We start from the raw sequence: 15,293 nt of genomic DNA, 5'->3' as shown, positions 1-15,293 counted from the left end.
TTCTTATTCCTTTTAATCATTTTAATAATTATAATTGCTATAATGGAAGCATTGTGCACAGAAAAAGGTGTTTCCTGAAATTACCTGAAGATAAAGAAGGTAGCATTGAAACTGAGACTTAGGAAAAACTGATAGACATTTACATTTGCCAGATACACAGGGGTAAGGCACCCCAGGTAGAGCAAGTAGCATGTACTAAGGCACACAGATATGAGAACATGCTGTGTTTGGGGCACTTCAAGAAGTTTAATATGGCTCTGACCATAAAGTATGGGACTAGAGCAGTGGTTGGCAAACTACGGCTTGCGAGCCACATGCGGCTCTGTGGCCTCTTGAGTGTGGCTCTTCCACAAAATACCGACTTCCGCGCATGGGCCACGAAGTTTCAATCGCACTGTACATGTGCGCCCTCATGTGGTATTTTGTGGAAGAGCCACACTCAAGGGGCCACAGAGCCGCATGTGGCTCACCAGCTGCAGTTTGCCGACCTCTGGGCTAGAGGAGTGGAGGTAACAACTGAAGTTGGGTATGTAAGCAGCATAAAAACCCCTCAAGAACTTTTTATCCAAAATGAAACTTAGATTTTATTCTTAAAAAACTATAAAACTACCACTAATTATTAAGAACTAGAGGCCTGGTGCATGAATTCATGCACCAGTGGGGTCCCTGGGCCTGGCCTACAGGATCGGGCTGACACCGGCTCTCTGACATTCCCTGAGGGGTTCTGGATTGCGAGAGGGCTCAGGCCAGGCTGAGGGACCCCACTGGTACACAATCGGGGCCGGGAAGGGGTATGGGAGGTTGGCCAGCTGGAGAGGGACCACGGAAGGGCTCCAGGCCGTGTCCGTCTCGACTCGCTTATTCCCGATCAGCTGGACCCCAGCAGCAAGCTAACCTACTAGTTGGAATGTCTGCCCTCTGGTGGTCAGTGCACATCATAGCGACTGGTCGACCAGTCAACTGTCTGCCCCCTGGTTGTCAGTGCACATCATAGCGAGCAGTTGAGCGGCCTTAACATATCATTGGCATATTACGCTTTGATTAGTTAAATGGATGACTGGATGACCGGACACTTAGCATATTTGACTTTTATTATATAGGATAGTTAATACTTATTGGGAGCTTATTATGCGCTGACACTGAACTAAATATTTTTTACGTGTATTTCTCATTTAATTCTCACAAAACGTGGACATAGTAGGTTCTGTTATTATCTCCATTTAAAAAATTGAGGATATATGGGAATAGAGGGATCGTATCTCAACATAATAAAAGCCTTATGAACAACCTACAGCCAACATCATACTCAGTGGGCAAAAACTAAAGTCATTTCACCTAAGAACAGGAACAAGACAGGGATGCCCACTTTCATCACTCCTGTTCGATATAGTTCTGGAATTGCTAGCCATAGCAATTAGACAAGAAGAAATAAAAGGTATCCAAATTGGAAAAGAAGACATAAAACTGTCATTATTCGCAGATGACATGATACTGTACATAGAAAACCCTAAAGACTCCATCACAAAAATTATTAGACTTAATAAATGAATTCGGCAGTGTAGCAGGATACAAAATTAACGCCAAGAAATCTATGGCATTTTTATGTACCAATAGTGAATTTACAGAACTCCCATTTGACTGAATGATCCCACTTATAGGAATATAACCCAAGAAACTAGAAACACCAAGCAGAAAGGATATATGCACCCCTATGTTCATAGCAGCACAATTCACCATAGCTAAGATCTGGAAACAGCCTAAGTGCCCATCAGCAGATGAGTGGATTAAAAAACTGTGGTACATCTACACAATGGAATACTACGCTGCGGTAAAAAAGAAGGAATTCTTACCATTTGCAACAGCATGGATGAAACTGGAGAGCATTATGCTAAGTGAAATAAGCCAGTCAGAGAAAGATAAATATCACATGATCTCACTCATTTGTGGAATATAATGAACATCATAAACTGATGAACAAAAACAGATGCAGAGACAGAGAAGCATCAATCAGACCGTCAAACCTCAGAGGGAAGGTAGGGAGGGGAGGGATAAGGGGGAGATATCAACCAAAGGACTTGTATGCATGCATATAAGCCTAACCAATGGACACAGACAACGGGGGTGAGGGCGTGAGTTGGGAGATGGGGGGTAGTGTGGGGATAAGAACACATATGTAATACCTTAATCAATAAATAAATTTAAAAAATTGAGGATTAGGAGCTAACTCACCTAACAGTCACATAGATAGTAAATTATAGAGCTGGCATATGAAACCAGGTGGTTTGACTTCAGAAGTTGGGCTCTTAACAACAATGTCATATTGCTTTCTATGGTGAAAGTTGATTTTGATAACAATTTAATTTAAATATTAATAGCTAACATCTACTTATATAAAAACCATGGGTGGTGTTCATCATATCCAGAAGAACCGCCGCAACCAAGTGCAAGGAAGTCAGTCCTGCAGGGGTTGTCTTGACAACGGCTGCGCCCTCCCCCAAGCTGTTTCCCGGAGCTGTTTCCTGTAAGGTTGGGGTTTGAGGCAGGAACCCGCCCTCCGAGCGTGGAGGCAGATCTTTCTAAAGTGTGCCATGCACCAGCACGGCCAGGGGTGAACCTGAGTGGGGGCAGCTGAAAGGCTTAGAAAAGACAGACAAGAGAATGAAAGCCGAGTCTTGGTGGGACGCTGCTTCTCTGAAAGACAGTGACCACGCCCACAGCCATGCCTTTATTTTATAGCAGATGCTACGAGGCAAAGTAAGGCCGTGACCAAGATGTTTACAACATTCTCCTGGGTTTCAATCCTACTCAACTACATGCATGCACCTGAACTGTATCAAGCCCACATCACTCAGGCACGTGGGGCCATGTGTTCGGACCATAGGTTCAAGCTTACAACTACAGCTGTTGGCTATAATTGTGCTGGGAGGGCCCTGCCCTCCAAGCTGGGACTTGCACGTGGCAATGAGAGGACTGTGCCCTCTCATTAGTCCAAGGCTTGAACCTGTCCAAAACACAGTAGCGGCTCCCCACAATAAAGTTTTAATTCTGTTTCTTTGTTACTAATGTGGCCCCAACCCATAACAAAGAAACAATTTCTGGAGGATGAGGCCCAGGAATCAGGATTTTTAAAAGATTCCCAGGTGATTCTAATGTGCAGCCAAGGTTGAGAACCACTGCTATAGATAATATTAAACATATATCTAAACGTGCAATTCTTTGTCCAAAAAATGAGCATGTTCAAAAATTAAATGAAGAAAATTTGGATATACTCGATGGAGATTTTCACACATATTTGAGTGATGATTCCATTGATTCCACAGATGATGCTGAAAAGGAAATTTTTCCCATCAAATTTCTTAATAATATTACTTCTTTGGGAATGCTGTGTCATAAATTAAAATTGAAAGTGGGTGCAATCATCATGCTATTGAGAAATCTCAATAGTAAATGGGGTCTTTGTAATGGCACCAGATTTATTATCAAAAGATTACGACCTAACATTATTGAAGCTGAAGTATTAACAGGATCTGCAGAGGGATAGGCTGTTCTGATTCCAAGAATTAATTTGTCCCCATCTGACACTGGCCTCCCATTTAAATTGATTCAACGACGGTTTCCCGTGATGCCAGCATTTGTGATGACTATTGATAAATCACAAGGACAAACTCTAGACAAAGTAGGCATATTCCTACCTGAACCTGTTTTTGCACATGGTCAGTTATATGTTGCTTTCTCTCAAGTTTGAAGAGCATGTGATGTTACAGTTAAAGTTCTAAGTACTTCATCACAAGGGAAATTAGTCAAGCACTCTGAAAGTGTTTTCACTCTTAATGTCGTGTACAGGGAGATATTAGAATAAGTTTAATCACTTTATCAGTCATTGTTTGCATCACTGTTGTTTTTACATCATGTTTTTGTTGTTTTCATATCATGTTTTTGATGTTTTTATATCATGCCTCTGTTGTTGTTATATCCTTTTGTTACTGTTTATTAATAAATTTATATATTATTTTCATATACATTTTACTAATTTCCTTTCATCTCTCACACTTCTATTATAGAGAAAGTGCAAATAGCAATATTAAAATATCTCTGCTAATTAATTCCCTTTAAAAAATATATTTTATTGATTTTTTTACAGAGAGGAAGGGAGAGGGATAGAGAGTTAGAAACATCGATGAGAAACATCGATCAGCTGCCTCCAGCAAACTCCCCACTGGGGATATGCCCGCAACCAAGGTACATGCCCTTGACCAGAATTGAACCTGGGACCCTTGAGTCTGCAGGCCGATGCTCTATCCACTGAGCCAAACCAGTTAGGGCAATTAATTCCCTTTTAATGTGCACGAATTTCGTGCACCGGGCTACTAGTTTACTATATTTCAGCTATTATCTGAAGGTTTTCAAATATATTCATTCAATCCTGATGATAATCCTAAATAATAAAAGGCTAATATGCAAATTGTCCCTTCCACTGGGAGTTCAACCAGGGGGCGGGACTGGCTGGCCAACCATCTGCGGCACCTCCCTCTGGCTGGCCCCGCCCCTAGTCGGCCCCCCCTATCCTGGTCATGGTTGGGTCCAGTCGGCCAACCTCCTGCATTCCCGCCCTTCCCCCAAGCTGGCCCGGCCTGATTGGCCCCTACTGGGGTGGGCTGGCCAGACCCCACTCATGCACGAATTTGTGCACCGGGCCTCTAGTAAGTATATAAGTTTTATACTATTATTATTCCTCAGTGACGTAGTGATGTTAAAATGCTGCCTATTTAAATTTTTGTTCTGTCTGCTCCATTATTTTTGCTTTCTCATGGGTAAGTTATACTACTGTTGTCATTATTTTAAAATGTATGCACTTCTCAGATCTCTCCTAATTTTTATTTTTGAATTGAATTATCATTTCTCTCTTGAATTGTCTGTTAAGTTATCAGTTGCACTGTCAAATAATATCTTTGGAGAAATGGCAAAAGTTAAGCCTAACTTCTGTGGTAATGTTAACAGTTGAGCCATGTCATTTTTTTTTTTCCCTTTAAAGTGTGTAATTATTGGTTTATAGTATATTCACAGATATGGACACCACCATTACAGTCAATATTTTTATTGCCTTAAGAAGAAACTCTTGTACACTTTAGCTGCCACCCTCTTATACACCGTCTGCCCCTTCTCTGCACTAAGCAACAGTTAATCTACTTTTTGTCTTTAGATTTGCCTATTCCAGACATTTTATATAAATAGAACTGTATGTGGTCTTCTGTGACTGCTTTCTTTTCCATAATGTCTTCAAGATTCATTCAAATTGTAACATGCATTGGTATTTCATTTCTTTTTATTGTAGAGTAATATTTTTTAAATAGATGTACCACATTTTATTTACCCATCAGTTGATGGATATTTGCATTGTTTTCAACTTTTTGATTCTTATTGTTATGATGCTATAGACATTTATGAACAAGATTTTGAACAGACATATCTTTTCACTTCTCTTGGGTATATACCTAGGAGTAGATTTGCTGGGTTATATGGTAACTCTGTGTTTAACTGTTGGAGGAACTGCTAGACTCTTCCAAGGTGGCAGCACCATTTACAGTCCCACCAGCAATGTATGATTTCTCCACATCCTCTGATTTCTCCCCACCCTTACCAATTCTTGTTATTTGATTTTTAAATTTTAGCCATCTAATATTATTTGACTTTTTAAAAAATATATTTTTATTGATTTCAGAGAGGAAGGGAAAGGGACAGAGAGATAGAAGCATCAATGATGAGAGAGAATCTTGATCAGCTGCCTCCTACACACCCCACACTGGGGATCGAGCCTGAAATCCGCACATGTGCCCAGACCCAGAATTGGACCGTGACCTTCTGGTCAATGCTCAACCACTGAGCTACACTGGCTGGGATAAAGTGGTATCTTGAAGTTTTGATTTGCATTCCTATGATTTCTAATGATGCTAAGCATCTTTTCATGTCCTTATTGATCATCCTATATAATAAAACCTAATATGCTAAGTGTCCGTTTGTCCAGTCATTCGTTTAACCAGTCAAAGCGTAATATGCTAATGATATGCTAAGGCCACTCAACTGCTCGCTATGCTGTGCACTGACCACTAGGGGGAAGACAGTCGACCCGTTGACCAGTAGTTATGATGTGCACTGACCACCAGATGCTCCGACTGGTAGGTTAGCTTGCTGCTGGGGTCCAGCCGATCGGGACTGAGTGAGACGGGCCAGATACACCCTAGAGCCCTCCCACGGTCCCTACCCGGCTGGCTAACCTCCCGATCATACACCAGTGGGGTCCCTCAGCCTGGCCTGTGCCCTCTCACAATTCGGGACCCCTCAGGGGATGTCAGAGAGCCGGTTTTGGCCTGATCCCCCAGGCCAGGCCAAGGGACCCCACTGGTGCACAAATTCGTGCACTGGGCCTCTAGTTTGTATATATTCTTTAGAGACCTGCCTATTCAGATTTTTTCTCCAATTGTCAGTTGGGTAGTCTTTTTATTATTGAGTTGTAAGTATTCTTTATATATTTTAGATACAAATCCCTTATTGGATATATGACTTACAATATTTTGTTCCATTTTGTGGGTTATTTTTTCATTTTCCTGATGGTGTCCTTTGAAGCACAAAAGGTTTTAATTTTGGTGAAGTCATTTATTTACCTTTTGTTGTTTGTGCTTTTGGTGTTATATCTAAGAATCCATTATCAAATCTAAGGTCATGAAGACTTAATCCCTGTTTTCTCCAGAGTTTTATAGTCTTAGCCCTTACATTTAGGTCTTTAATCCATTTAGAGTTAATTTTTGTATATGATGGAGAGGTAAGGGTACAACTTGTCTTTTTGCATGTGAGCCATGCCTTTTCATGGGTTGGTGGGAAAGAAGAGGAGGGACTACTTGGAGGCAGTTTGGCTGGTCTGTACTCCTAGGTATTGACTCCCAGTCCCTCTGGAAATACAGAGCTGCCTTGAGTTTACCCTTTACTATTGCATTTTTTTTTTTTATATAAGGAAGTGAAAGGCCACAGCTGTAAAGTTCTACAGCCCATCCTTATCTTTTCTAGTCCATTTTATGAGATGCAGTTTGCCTCACACTATCCTACCCTCTGTCCCCTAAGAGACACTCGAGGATTTTTTAGTAATTGTTCTGAGAGCCATTAGTTTTCTTATCTCTCTTGTGGAATCTTTAGCCTTGCTTTGGAAGAGGAAGCTGACAGCCTATGCTAGTTTGTCATCTTTTCAAGAACCAAAAATAAACTCATTTTTGAAACTTCAGTCAAAGCAAAATAGGAACCTTGAATTTTTACTTAATATTGGCAGTGATTCTGTTTCATAATAAAAGTGAACTAAGGAAGAATACCTACACAGAGACATTTTATATAAAGAATCTCAGGATGATTTCCTTGTCTCCTGAATGTGAAGAGGAAAATATTGGAGAATTTACTATCAACTTTCATTTGATTTTATACAATAAAATAAACTGTTCCAAATCTCCACTTAACATACATTTCAAGGTTTCCAAAATTAGTTCATTTTCTTTATCTTCTTGTAAATTTGAACATAGGACTTGAATTAAATATAAAATAACTTACACTAAAGAAAACTTTATCTCAAGATATGAAACTTGAGATCGTTGTTTGAAGGAATGATTTTGCCTCTGATTCCAATATGTTTAGGTGTGCTGTTCATCTTTAAATAGGTTCAAAATATTACCTGAAGTTCTCTATCGCATCTCCACACTTGAAACAATTTTAATTAGTAACAATCAGGTTGGATCTGTGAACCCTGAAAAATTGAAGATAATGGAGAATCTGGTCACATTGGACCTTCAAAATAATGACCTCCTACAAATTCCACCAGAGCTCGGTAATTGTGTAAACTTAAGGTAACTACTCCATTCTACTAAGATTTTCCATTTATTTGATTGCTTTGTTGAAGTGCCTGGGCTTTTTGTTTGTCTGTTCTGTTGCGGTACTCTACCAGGAAAGTTGAAATAAAAACATAATGTCCTGTTAAAAATAATAGGTAACAAACCCAGAATCCCAATTCTGTTTTCCAGATTTTACCACATTTATTTTTTAAGCTTTGTTTATGTGGTATTATATATGTGCAGATAAAGTAATTGATTGTTTCTAGTGATACTTTTCTCATCACTCAGTGTAACCTGAAACGAATGTGTAAAATGTCAGGGGGATAAATTTAGCTGTGCATATGGGTTTTTTCAAAATCTGATTACAGATTATCACCATTTATTTAAAACTAGAGGCCTGGTGCACGAAATTCATGCGGGGGGGGGGGGGGGGTCCTCTCAGCCCAGCCTGCACCTTCTCCAATCCAGGACCCTCGGGGGATGTCTGACTGCCAATCCTCAAGATGGGGCCTAAACCGGCAGTTGGGCATCCCTCTTACAATCCAGGACCACTGGCTCCTAACTGCTCACTTGTCTGCCTGCCTGATCACCCCTAACTGCCTCTGCCTGCCAACCTGGTCGCCCCTAACTGGCCTCCTCGCCAGCCTGGTCACCCCTTACTGCCCCCCCCTGCCAGCCTGGTTGCCCCCAATGCCCCCCCCCCCCCACTGGCCTGGTCACCCCCAACTGTCCCCCTGCCAGCCTGGTCGCCCCTCACTGCCCCCCCTCTGCTGGCCTGGTTGCCCCTAACTGCCCTCTGTGCTGACCTGGTTGCCCCCAACTGCCCCCATGCTGGCCTAGTTGCCCCTCTCTGCCCCCCTCTGCCAGCCTGGTTGCCCCTCATGGCCCCCTCTGCTAGCCTGGTTGCCCCCAACTGCCCCTCCTGCTGGCCTGGTCGCCCCTCACTGCCTCCCTGCTGGCCTGGTTGCCCCACACAGCCTGCTGTTCAGTCATTTGGTCGTCCCTCACTAACTCCCCTGCCGGCCTGGTCGCCCAGCAGCCTGGTATTCAGTCATTTGATCGTCCCTCACTAACCCCCCTGCCAGCCTGGTCGCCCCAAGCAGCCTGCTGCTCAGTCGTTTGGCCCTCCCTCACTAACCCCCCTGCCGGCCTGGTTGCCCCAGCAGCCTGGTGCTCAGTTGTTTGGCCCTCCCTCACTAACCCCCCTGCCGACCTTGTCGCCCCACTCAGTCTGTTTGGTCATCCGTTGGTTGTTTTGGATGTGACGGTCCCTGGCTCTTTATATATATAGATGGTCTTCATGCTGGGTCATGATCTTCCTCACTCTGTGTTCGCTGTCACCTTAGTCTCAAATGCTTTTACCCTGCTTTTATCAATAATCAACCTAAATATCATATTTGAAAACCTTCCTTATTCCCCAGGCAGAATTAGTCACTTCTGTAATTTTCCATCCTGCTTTGTTTAGACTGATATATACCATTTCTTTGTCCTCCTTTAGAAAAGAGTTGTTCCAGTGCCTAGAACAGTGATGGTGAACCTATGACACTCGTGTCAGAGGTGACACGCGAACTCATTTTTTTGGTTGATTTTTCTTTGTTAAATGACATTTAAATATATAAAATAAATATCAAAAATGTAAATCTTTGTTTTACTATGGTTGCAAATATCAAAAAATTTCTGTATGTGACACGGCACCAGAGTTAAGTTAGGGTTTTTCAAAATGCTGACACGCTGAGCTCAAAAGGTTCACCATCACTGGCCTAGAACATAGTAAGCACCCAGTAAAGCTTGTTAAGTGACTATAAAGGTAGTTGGAGATGTCAACAGAAAGCTAAGTAGTGAAGCAGAATGTGTCAGAAGTAATATAATTATTGAAAACTGCACATGATGGTTTGACATATTTTACTTTGCTCGGGCAGAGCTGGCATCTGCTCTGGTAGTCCTTATTAGTGCATTATAGGAGGCAAGTACAGTTGATTCTTGTTACTGGAAGCAGTTGTATTCTATAAAGTCTCTGTAAATACCAAACGAGTGAATCCTGAACTGTTACTCCTAGAGGAAGTACAAGAGGTACGTCCTTTTGAGCCTCTGGTCACGACATTTTCAGTCAGTCAGTGCGTTACCCCCTTTTTTAATGTGTTTGTATTAAGATACCTTATTTAATATTGTTAATTTATTAATATTGAATGATGGCCAAACAGCTCTATAATACATGCCTGAATGAAGCTTATTCAATATGTATTTTTTCTGTAAGGCACATGGCAGCCTTCTTGTTAAGAAAACTAGAGAGCACTTTAGCACTACACTTGCAGGCCATTTTAAAGAGTGAAGTTACCAATAAGGACAAAAATGGAAAAAAATGCCACATGAAATAGACCAGGGATAGGACACTTGTTTACAGAATGAGAGCTGAAACAAGAAGGCAGTGTCACCTGCTCAACTTCAGCAGAGAATGTGCCTATCCAGCAACTCAAATTTTTTGCTGTTCTATGCGTGTCAAAAAATGGCTTTCAGAGTGCCAGCTGCATTGATTTTTGGGTTGCAAATAAGTTTTAGTGAGTAGGCAAATTAGCAAATACTGAGGATTGACTGTAATTAACTTCTTTTTCTATAAATTAAGAAAGTCAGTCTTTAAAAGAATTCCCAAGGCACATAGAAGTATTTGAAGATATAGTTTAGATCTGCTGTATATAGTGTGGTGTGATTCCTTTGACTTTTGTTTACACAAACACTCAAGTTATTGAAAATTAGTATAAAAGTTTCTTTATCTCATAAGTTAAGCTATTTCATTAATTATTAAAGAAACAAATTAACAAGCCCTTAAATCTTAAATTGGAACCTCATTTTAGAACATGTAAATAGATTTTTATGTGTGTATCTGATGGGGGTGGGGGGGTGGGGGTAGAGGGCAAATGTGTCAATGTTTCCCAGGGCGGAAGGGGATAATTTGGTTACGTTTTAGTCCTCGATAGGAGTACTTGTATGCTCATTCTATACTTGTGTAAATACAGGGTGGGGCAAAAGTAGGTTTAAAGTTGTTTGTGTGGAAAGTAATTCAATAATTAGTAAATAATAATAATACAAGAATAAACTGTTTCACATACAACTGTAAACCTACCCTGTATAATTCAACCTTTTAGTATGTGGTCATAAGATTGAGAAAAGGATGGGTTAAATGGTGGTTCAGATGACAACAACTCTCTAAAATAGCTGTAGGATCTTGGACAAGTCTTTATTTCCTTATCTCTAAAATAGGAATATTAACGGGGCCTATATTATAGGTTGTTAAGATAACTGAGTCAGTGAATTTAAATTACTTAGCAGAGTACCTTTCACCTAAGTATTGTTAATGTTGTCTTGGTTATTGTTGTAGTTATAATTCCAACTGTTTAAATGGTTAGATTTGAAAGAGACAAATAAAAAAACTACACAAATCTTATTTATAATATTATAAATGAAATTAGAAGAAAAGCCTCCCTAATGGACAGTGTTAAAGTTCTTATTTCTCTCTTTTGCTTAGAACATTACTACTAGATGGAAATCCATTCCGTGTTCCGCGAGCAGCCATATTAATGAAAGGAACAGCCGCTATTCTGGAATATTTGAGAGACCGAATTCCTACATAAATTGGAGTTGTTTTATCATCTTAGTCATGCTGATTCTTAGAATTCTTACATTGATAATGAATGTTTTTCTAAGGTGTTGTGTACATTTGTAATGGTGATAACAGTGTTCTGAGTGTTTTGCACAAGATTTATACTACTCATTTTCATTCCATTATAACAGAAAACAGTTTCTTCAAAAGTGAATTTTTATTTAATGAAGTTTAATATTTTTATAATGACAAAGCATTTTTGTAGAAGTTGGTTTTTTCCCTATTTCTGTTTTTGTTACATATAATGTAACCAATTGACTTGAGTATGACCATTCAATTTCTTTCGTTTAATATAAAATTGACTTGAATTTTATTCAATGTTGTTCTTTGACATTTAAAAATAAGACTTCATTACTGATAGGACTTTTGTGATGTGGTTGGTCTCAATATAAGTTTTCCATTAACATGCACTGTATTGTTTTTGTTTTAATCTAGTTGAAATGTCTTTAGCCTTTTCCCCATGTTTTAGGAAATCATTTTGTCATGATTTCTAATGTCACAGAAATGCTACACAAGATATAGTTATAGTTGGAGAAAATAGTAAGTGTTATAATTACTCTCACCATCTTGAATTTAAAAGTTGACAAGGTTTTATAAAATGATGTTTTAATATTAAGCTTCCATACAATAATCTGGTACTTCTGGATGCAAGAAATTCAGAGATTGGATCTGCATATTTTTTCTTCAGAGTGTCAGCAGTTTAAAAGTACTTTTTTCCCTAAATATTGAAGATTTTATTTTATTCTATAGATATTAGAAACAGGACATAACCAATAATGTATGGTGCATAGAAATCTTTAAATGTGCTTTGTTTAAATATTTACTAATCAAGTATTTGTATACATCTATATTCTGTCGGTGTGTTTTAATCCAGCCTTGTATATATATTTTTTCCAGGGCCTTAATTTTAAAATTTGCTTGTAATCTTCATAAAATTAAACTTGTAATCAGGCAGTAATTTTCTAAAAGGGAAGTTATTATAGGTGAACTTCATTTAATAAATATCAAATATAAACATTTTTATTTACATCAGAAATATCAGAAGTAGGCTAGGCTGATCAGTCATTATAAAACTTATCATTTGATTCTATTAAGTAGCCAATCAATAGAATGTATATTAACTTACATAGATAGATGGGTGGATAGATAGGTAGGTAGTAAGTAGGTAGATAGATAGCTTTTGTAATGATCGAGGCATGCTTATATGAAAACGTCAATTGCTACTAAAGATAAATAGTACATGTTCATAATAAAAGTTACATTTTCAAATGTTAATTACAATGTTTGTGTTTTTGGTTTAAAACAAACATGCTTTTTTCATACTATAACTTTGGTTGACTAAGAAAAATCTGCTTGGACATTAAACAAAAGACACTTTACAATAAGGTGACATTTTATTATTTATACAATAAGGAGACTTTTATGTTATTCAAAACACTTTTTAAATACTGAAAAAGTTGAGTACACCAAAGCCGAAAAATGGCTCTGCTATACACTGCACAGCATTATTTTAGTCCCTGTATTTTTATCTGTACAGAAAGCATCTTCAAAATGCATTCTAATCACATTGTACACCTTTGTCGATTAGTGTCAATACATAAAATAAAACTGCAGAATACAGCTTGCATTTGCAAATTAACTGACCAAGTAATTTCACTGATTCAGTAAATTTAAAATATAGATTCATAGGACTTCTTTGCACATAAAATGAAAGCAGCTTTCAAGGTTGTTATGGTCTCATACTGCAAAAAAAACCCATTAAGTACATTCACAGTCTATGTTAATAAAGTAGTAAATGTCTTCATTCAGTTTATTTACATCAATCTGTAGTTCAACTAAAAAGTACTGTTAATTGTGGTACTGCAGTTCTTTTAACACATACAAAAATGATAATTTTTATATAATTTAAGCTCAAAATCACAATTATCTCAAAATATTAATTACAATACAGCCATCTCAATTAAACGTGATCTATTTTTTTATAAAATGGTAAAATTTTTTATTAAAGTAAGCAATTAGTTTTGAATTGGCTAGAGTTCTCCCATGTAGAAAACCTTAAATGTTAAGAGATGTTTCCTGCCCCCTCCCACTCAAATTTGTATACAGCCACCTAGGCAAGCAAAGAGACAGAAAAGGCCCCAATTTATAAAGATTAAGCCTCTTTTGCTATACTGCTGTGGCTTGTTTCTTCCATAAAAGCTTTACAAGGGGAATATCAATAAACTATGCAGTGAAATGCATGCATTAGTATACAATACGTTTATGTAAAATGTTAGTATTTACTAGCGCACGTTAAAATGTTCACAAAGACTGCAAAAGAAGTCATAAATAAAGAAGCACTTATAAAAATCTATCAACTGCAAATTGTAAACTTGAAAACTACTTGGTAATATAATGAAATTTCTGTGAAAACAAATCCCAATTCAAGTTCTTTCTCTGGCTAAAGGAGCTCCAGTTACTTGGCCTTAAGATGTCACTGTTGCACTGCACATATGGTAGTGAAGTCAGTTGTCAAAAAGAATATGAGTCTAGAGATTGTCTTAATTTTGCTAAAGTACTGGCCTAATGTAACACTGTGTAGGAATTTTTCTTAAACTTACAGAAGAGTGAAATATTTCACTACCTGAATTATATGACCTCAAATGAAAATTTGTGTGTGTACATATGTTTAGCATATGGAAAAATATTAATATAAGTAGGTGGAATTAGTATTTACTTATATAGTAATAAAAGGATTATGCCCCCAAAATAACTAAGGTCAAAAGTAATCAATTATCAAATAGTTTAGGAATGAGAGAATATTTTTCACGGCTACATAAAAAATTTAAACACCCTAAAACCATTTTACTTAATAATTCTTTACAAACCAATTAAAAACCTATCATTGTCTTTGTTTAGAATTGCTGCCGTTAATATTTCTTCTCTGAATCGAAAGAGACCATAGTTCATATTATGGTTTACTTTTATACAACTGGGGTGTGCGTGTGTTGAGGGGAGGGTCACCCTTGCATGGCTATAAAATGGGAAAAATTAAAGTACTTGCAAACTACTTTTGCAAGGTGATTTGAGATGGTCTTTGAAATTCATAAATAGAATTCAATACATATACCTCTGAATTTCAAATAGGAAAGAATTTATCCTTCATAAGACGACAATGTCATGTTAAGCTTCCTTTAGTCCCTTCTATACACTGAGTACAAAGAGAAACTTGATTAGCTCTTGGGACAAAAATATCTGGTTTATCTATCAATTTTTTTCTCTTTATTCCAAACAGAAAATAATAAGGCTTCTATTTTCAAGGAGAAAAATGTAGTTGAGGATGTTAAAGGAAAATGCCCAAACATCATAAAGCAGTATTAAAACATTTATTGCATTCCATTGACACTAGGTGTCATCAAAGTTAAAACCAAATTTCCTAGAGTAAAACTAAGCATATGACATTCATTACTGCCCTGAACAGTTGCCTTTTCCACATTCAAGACCAATAAGGCTCCTCTGAGTGGAAAGACTCTACAAACATTGAAAATAAAATTTATTTCAGCACCACATTGTGAAAATAAATTACCATCCCAACAAAATGAGAACTGCTTTGTGTTCTATCTGCCTGAGAGTTTCATCTTGGTTTTCCTATAGACTTTCAAAAAATTATGTAAGATTTCCTGACTAAGAGAGGTTCTTTAGTAGAGTGCTGGGGAAGGGGAAGAGGGATGGAAAGATACAAAGAAATATAATGTGATTTCTTTTGTCCATCAAATGCTTTCCTTAATTTAGCT

The 15,293-nt window shown here is 38.1% G+C and overlaps 1 protein-coding gene across 5 annotated transcripts in view; it reads left to right on the top strand.

Annotated features, from left to right (window-relative positions):
• LRRC40 (leucine rich repeat containing 40) overlaps positions 1-12,795 on the top strand; it is a 56,470-nt gene extending 43,675 nt beyond the window's left edge. For 2 of the 5 annotated variants that reach the window (XM_070405366.1, XM_070405367.1), the window contains 2 exons: positions 7,695-7,880; positions 11,386-12,795. In XM_070405366.1, coding sequence (XP_070261467.1) covers positions 7,695-7,880; positions 11,386-11,491 — 292 coding nt within the window. In that variant the 3' untranslated portion in view covers positions 11,492-12,795. Of the gene's footprint in view, positions 1-7,671; positions 7,881-11,385 lie in introns of those variants that run through there. The other 3 variants (XM_070405369.1, XM_070405368.1, XM_070405370.1) reach the window with 2 other exon arrangements.
• The last annotated feature ends 2,498 nt before the right edge of the window (positions 12,796-15,293 follow it).

This window comes from Myotis yumanensis, unplaced genomic scaffold (assembly GCF_028538775.1).
Source record: "Myotis yumanensis isolate MYYU_CA2020_CCGP unplaced genomic scaffold, mMyoYum1.0.hap1 SCAF_2, whole genome shotgun sequence".
In the NCBI taxonomy this organism is placed as follows: Eukaryota; Metazoa; Chordata; class Mammalia; order Chiroptera; family Vespertilionidae; genus Myotis; species Myotis yumanensis.
The sequence above is the reverse complement of the archived record's forward strand: the minus strand, read 5'-3'. Positions and strand labels throughout refer to the sequence as shown.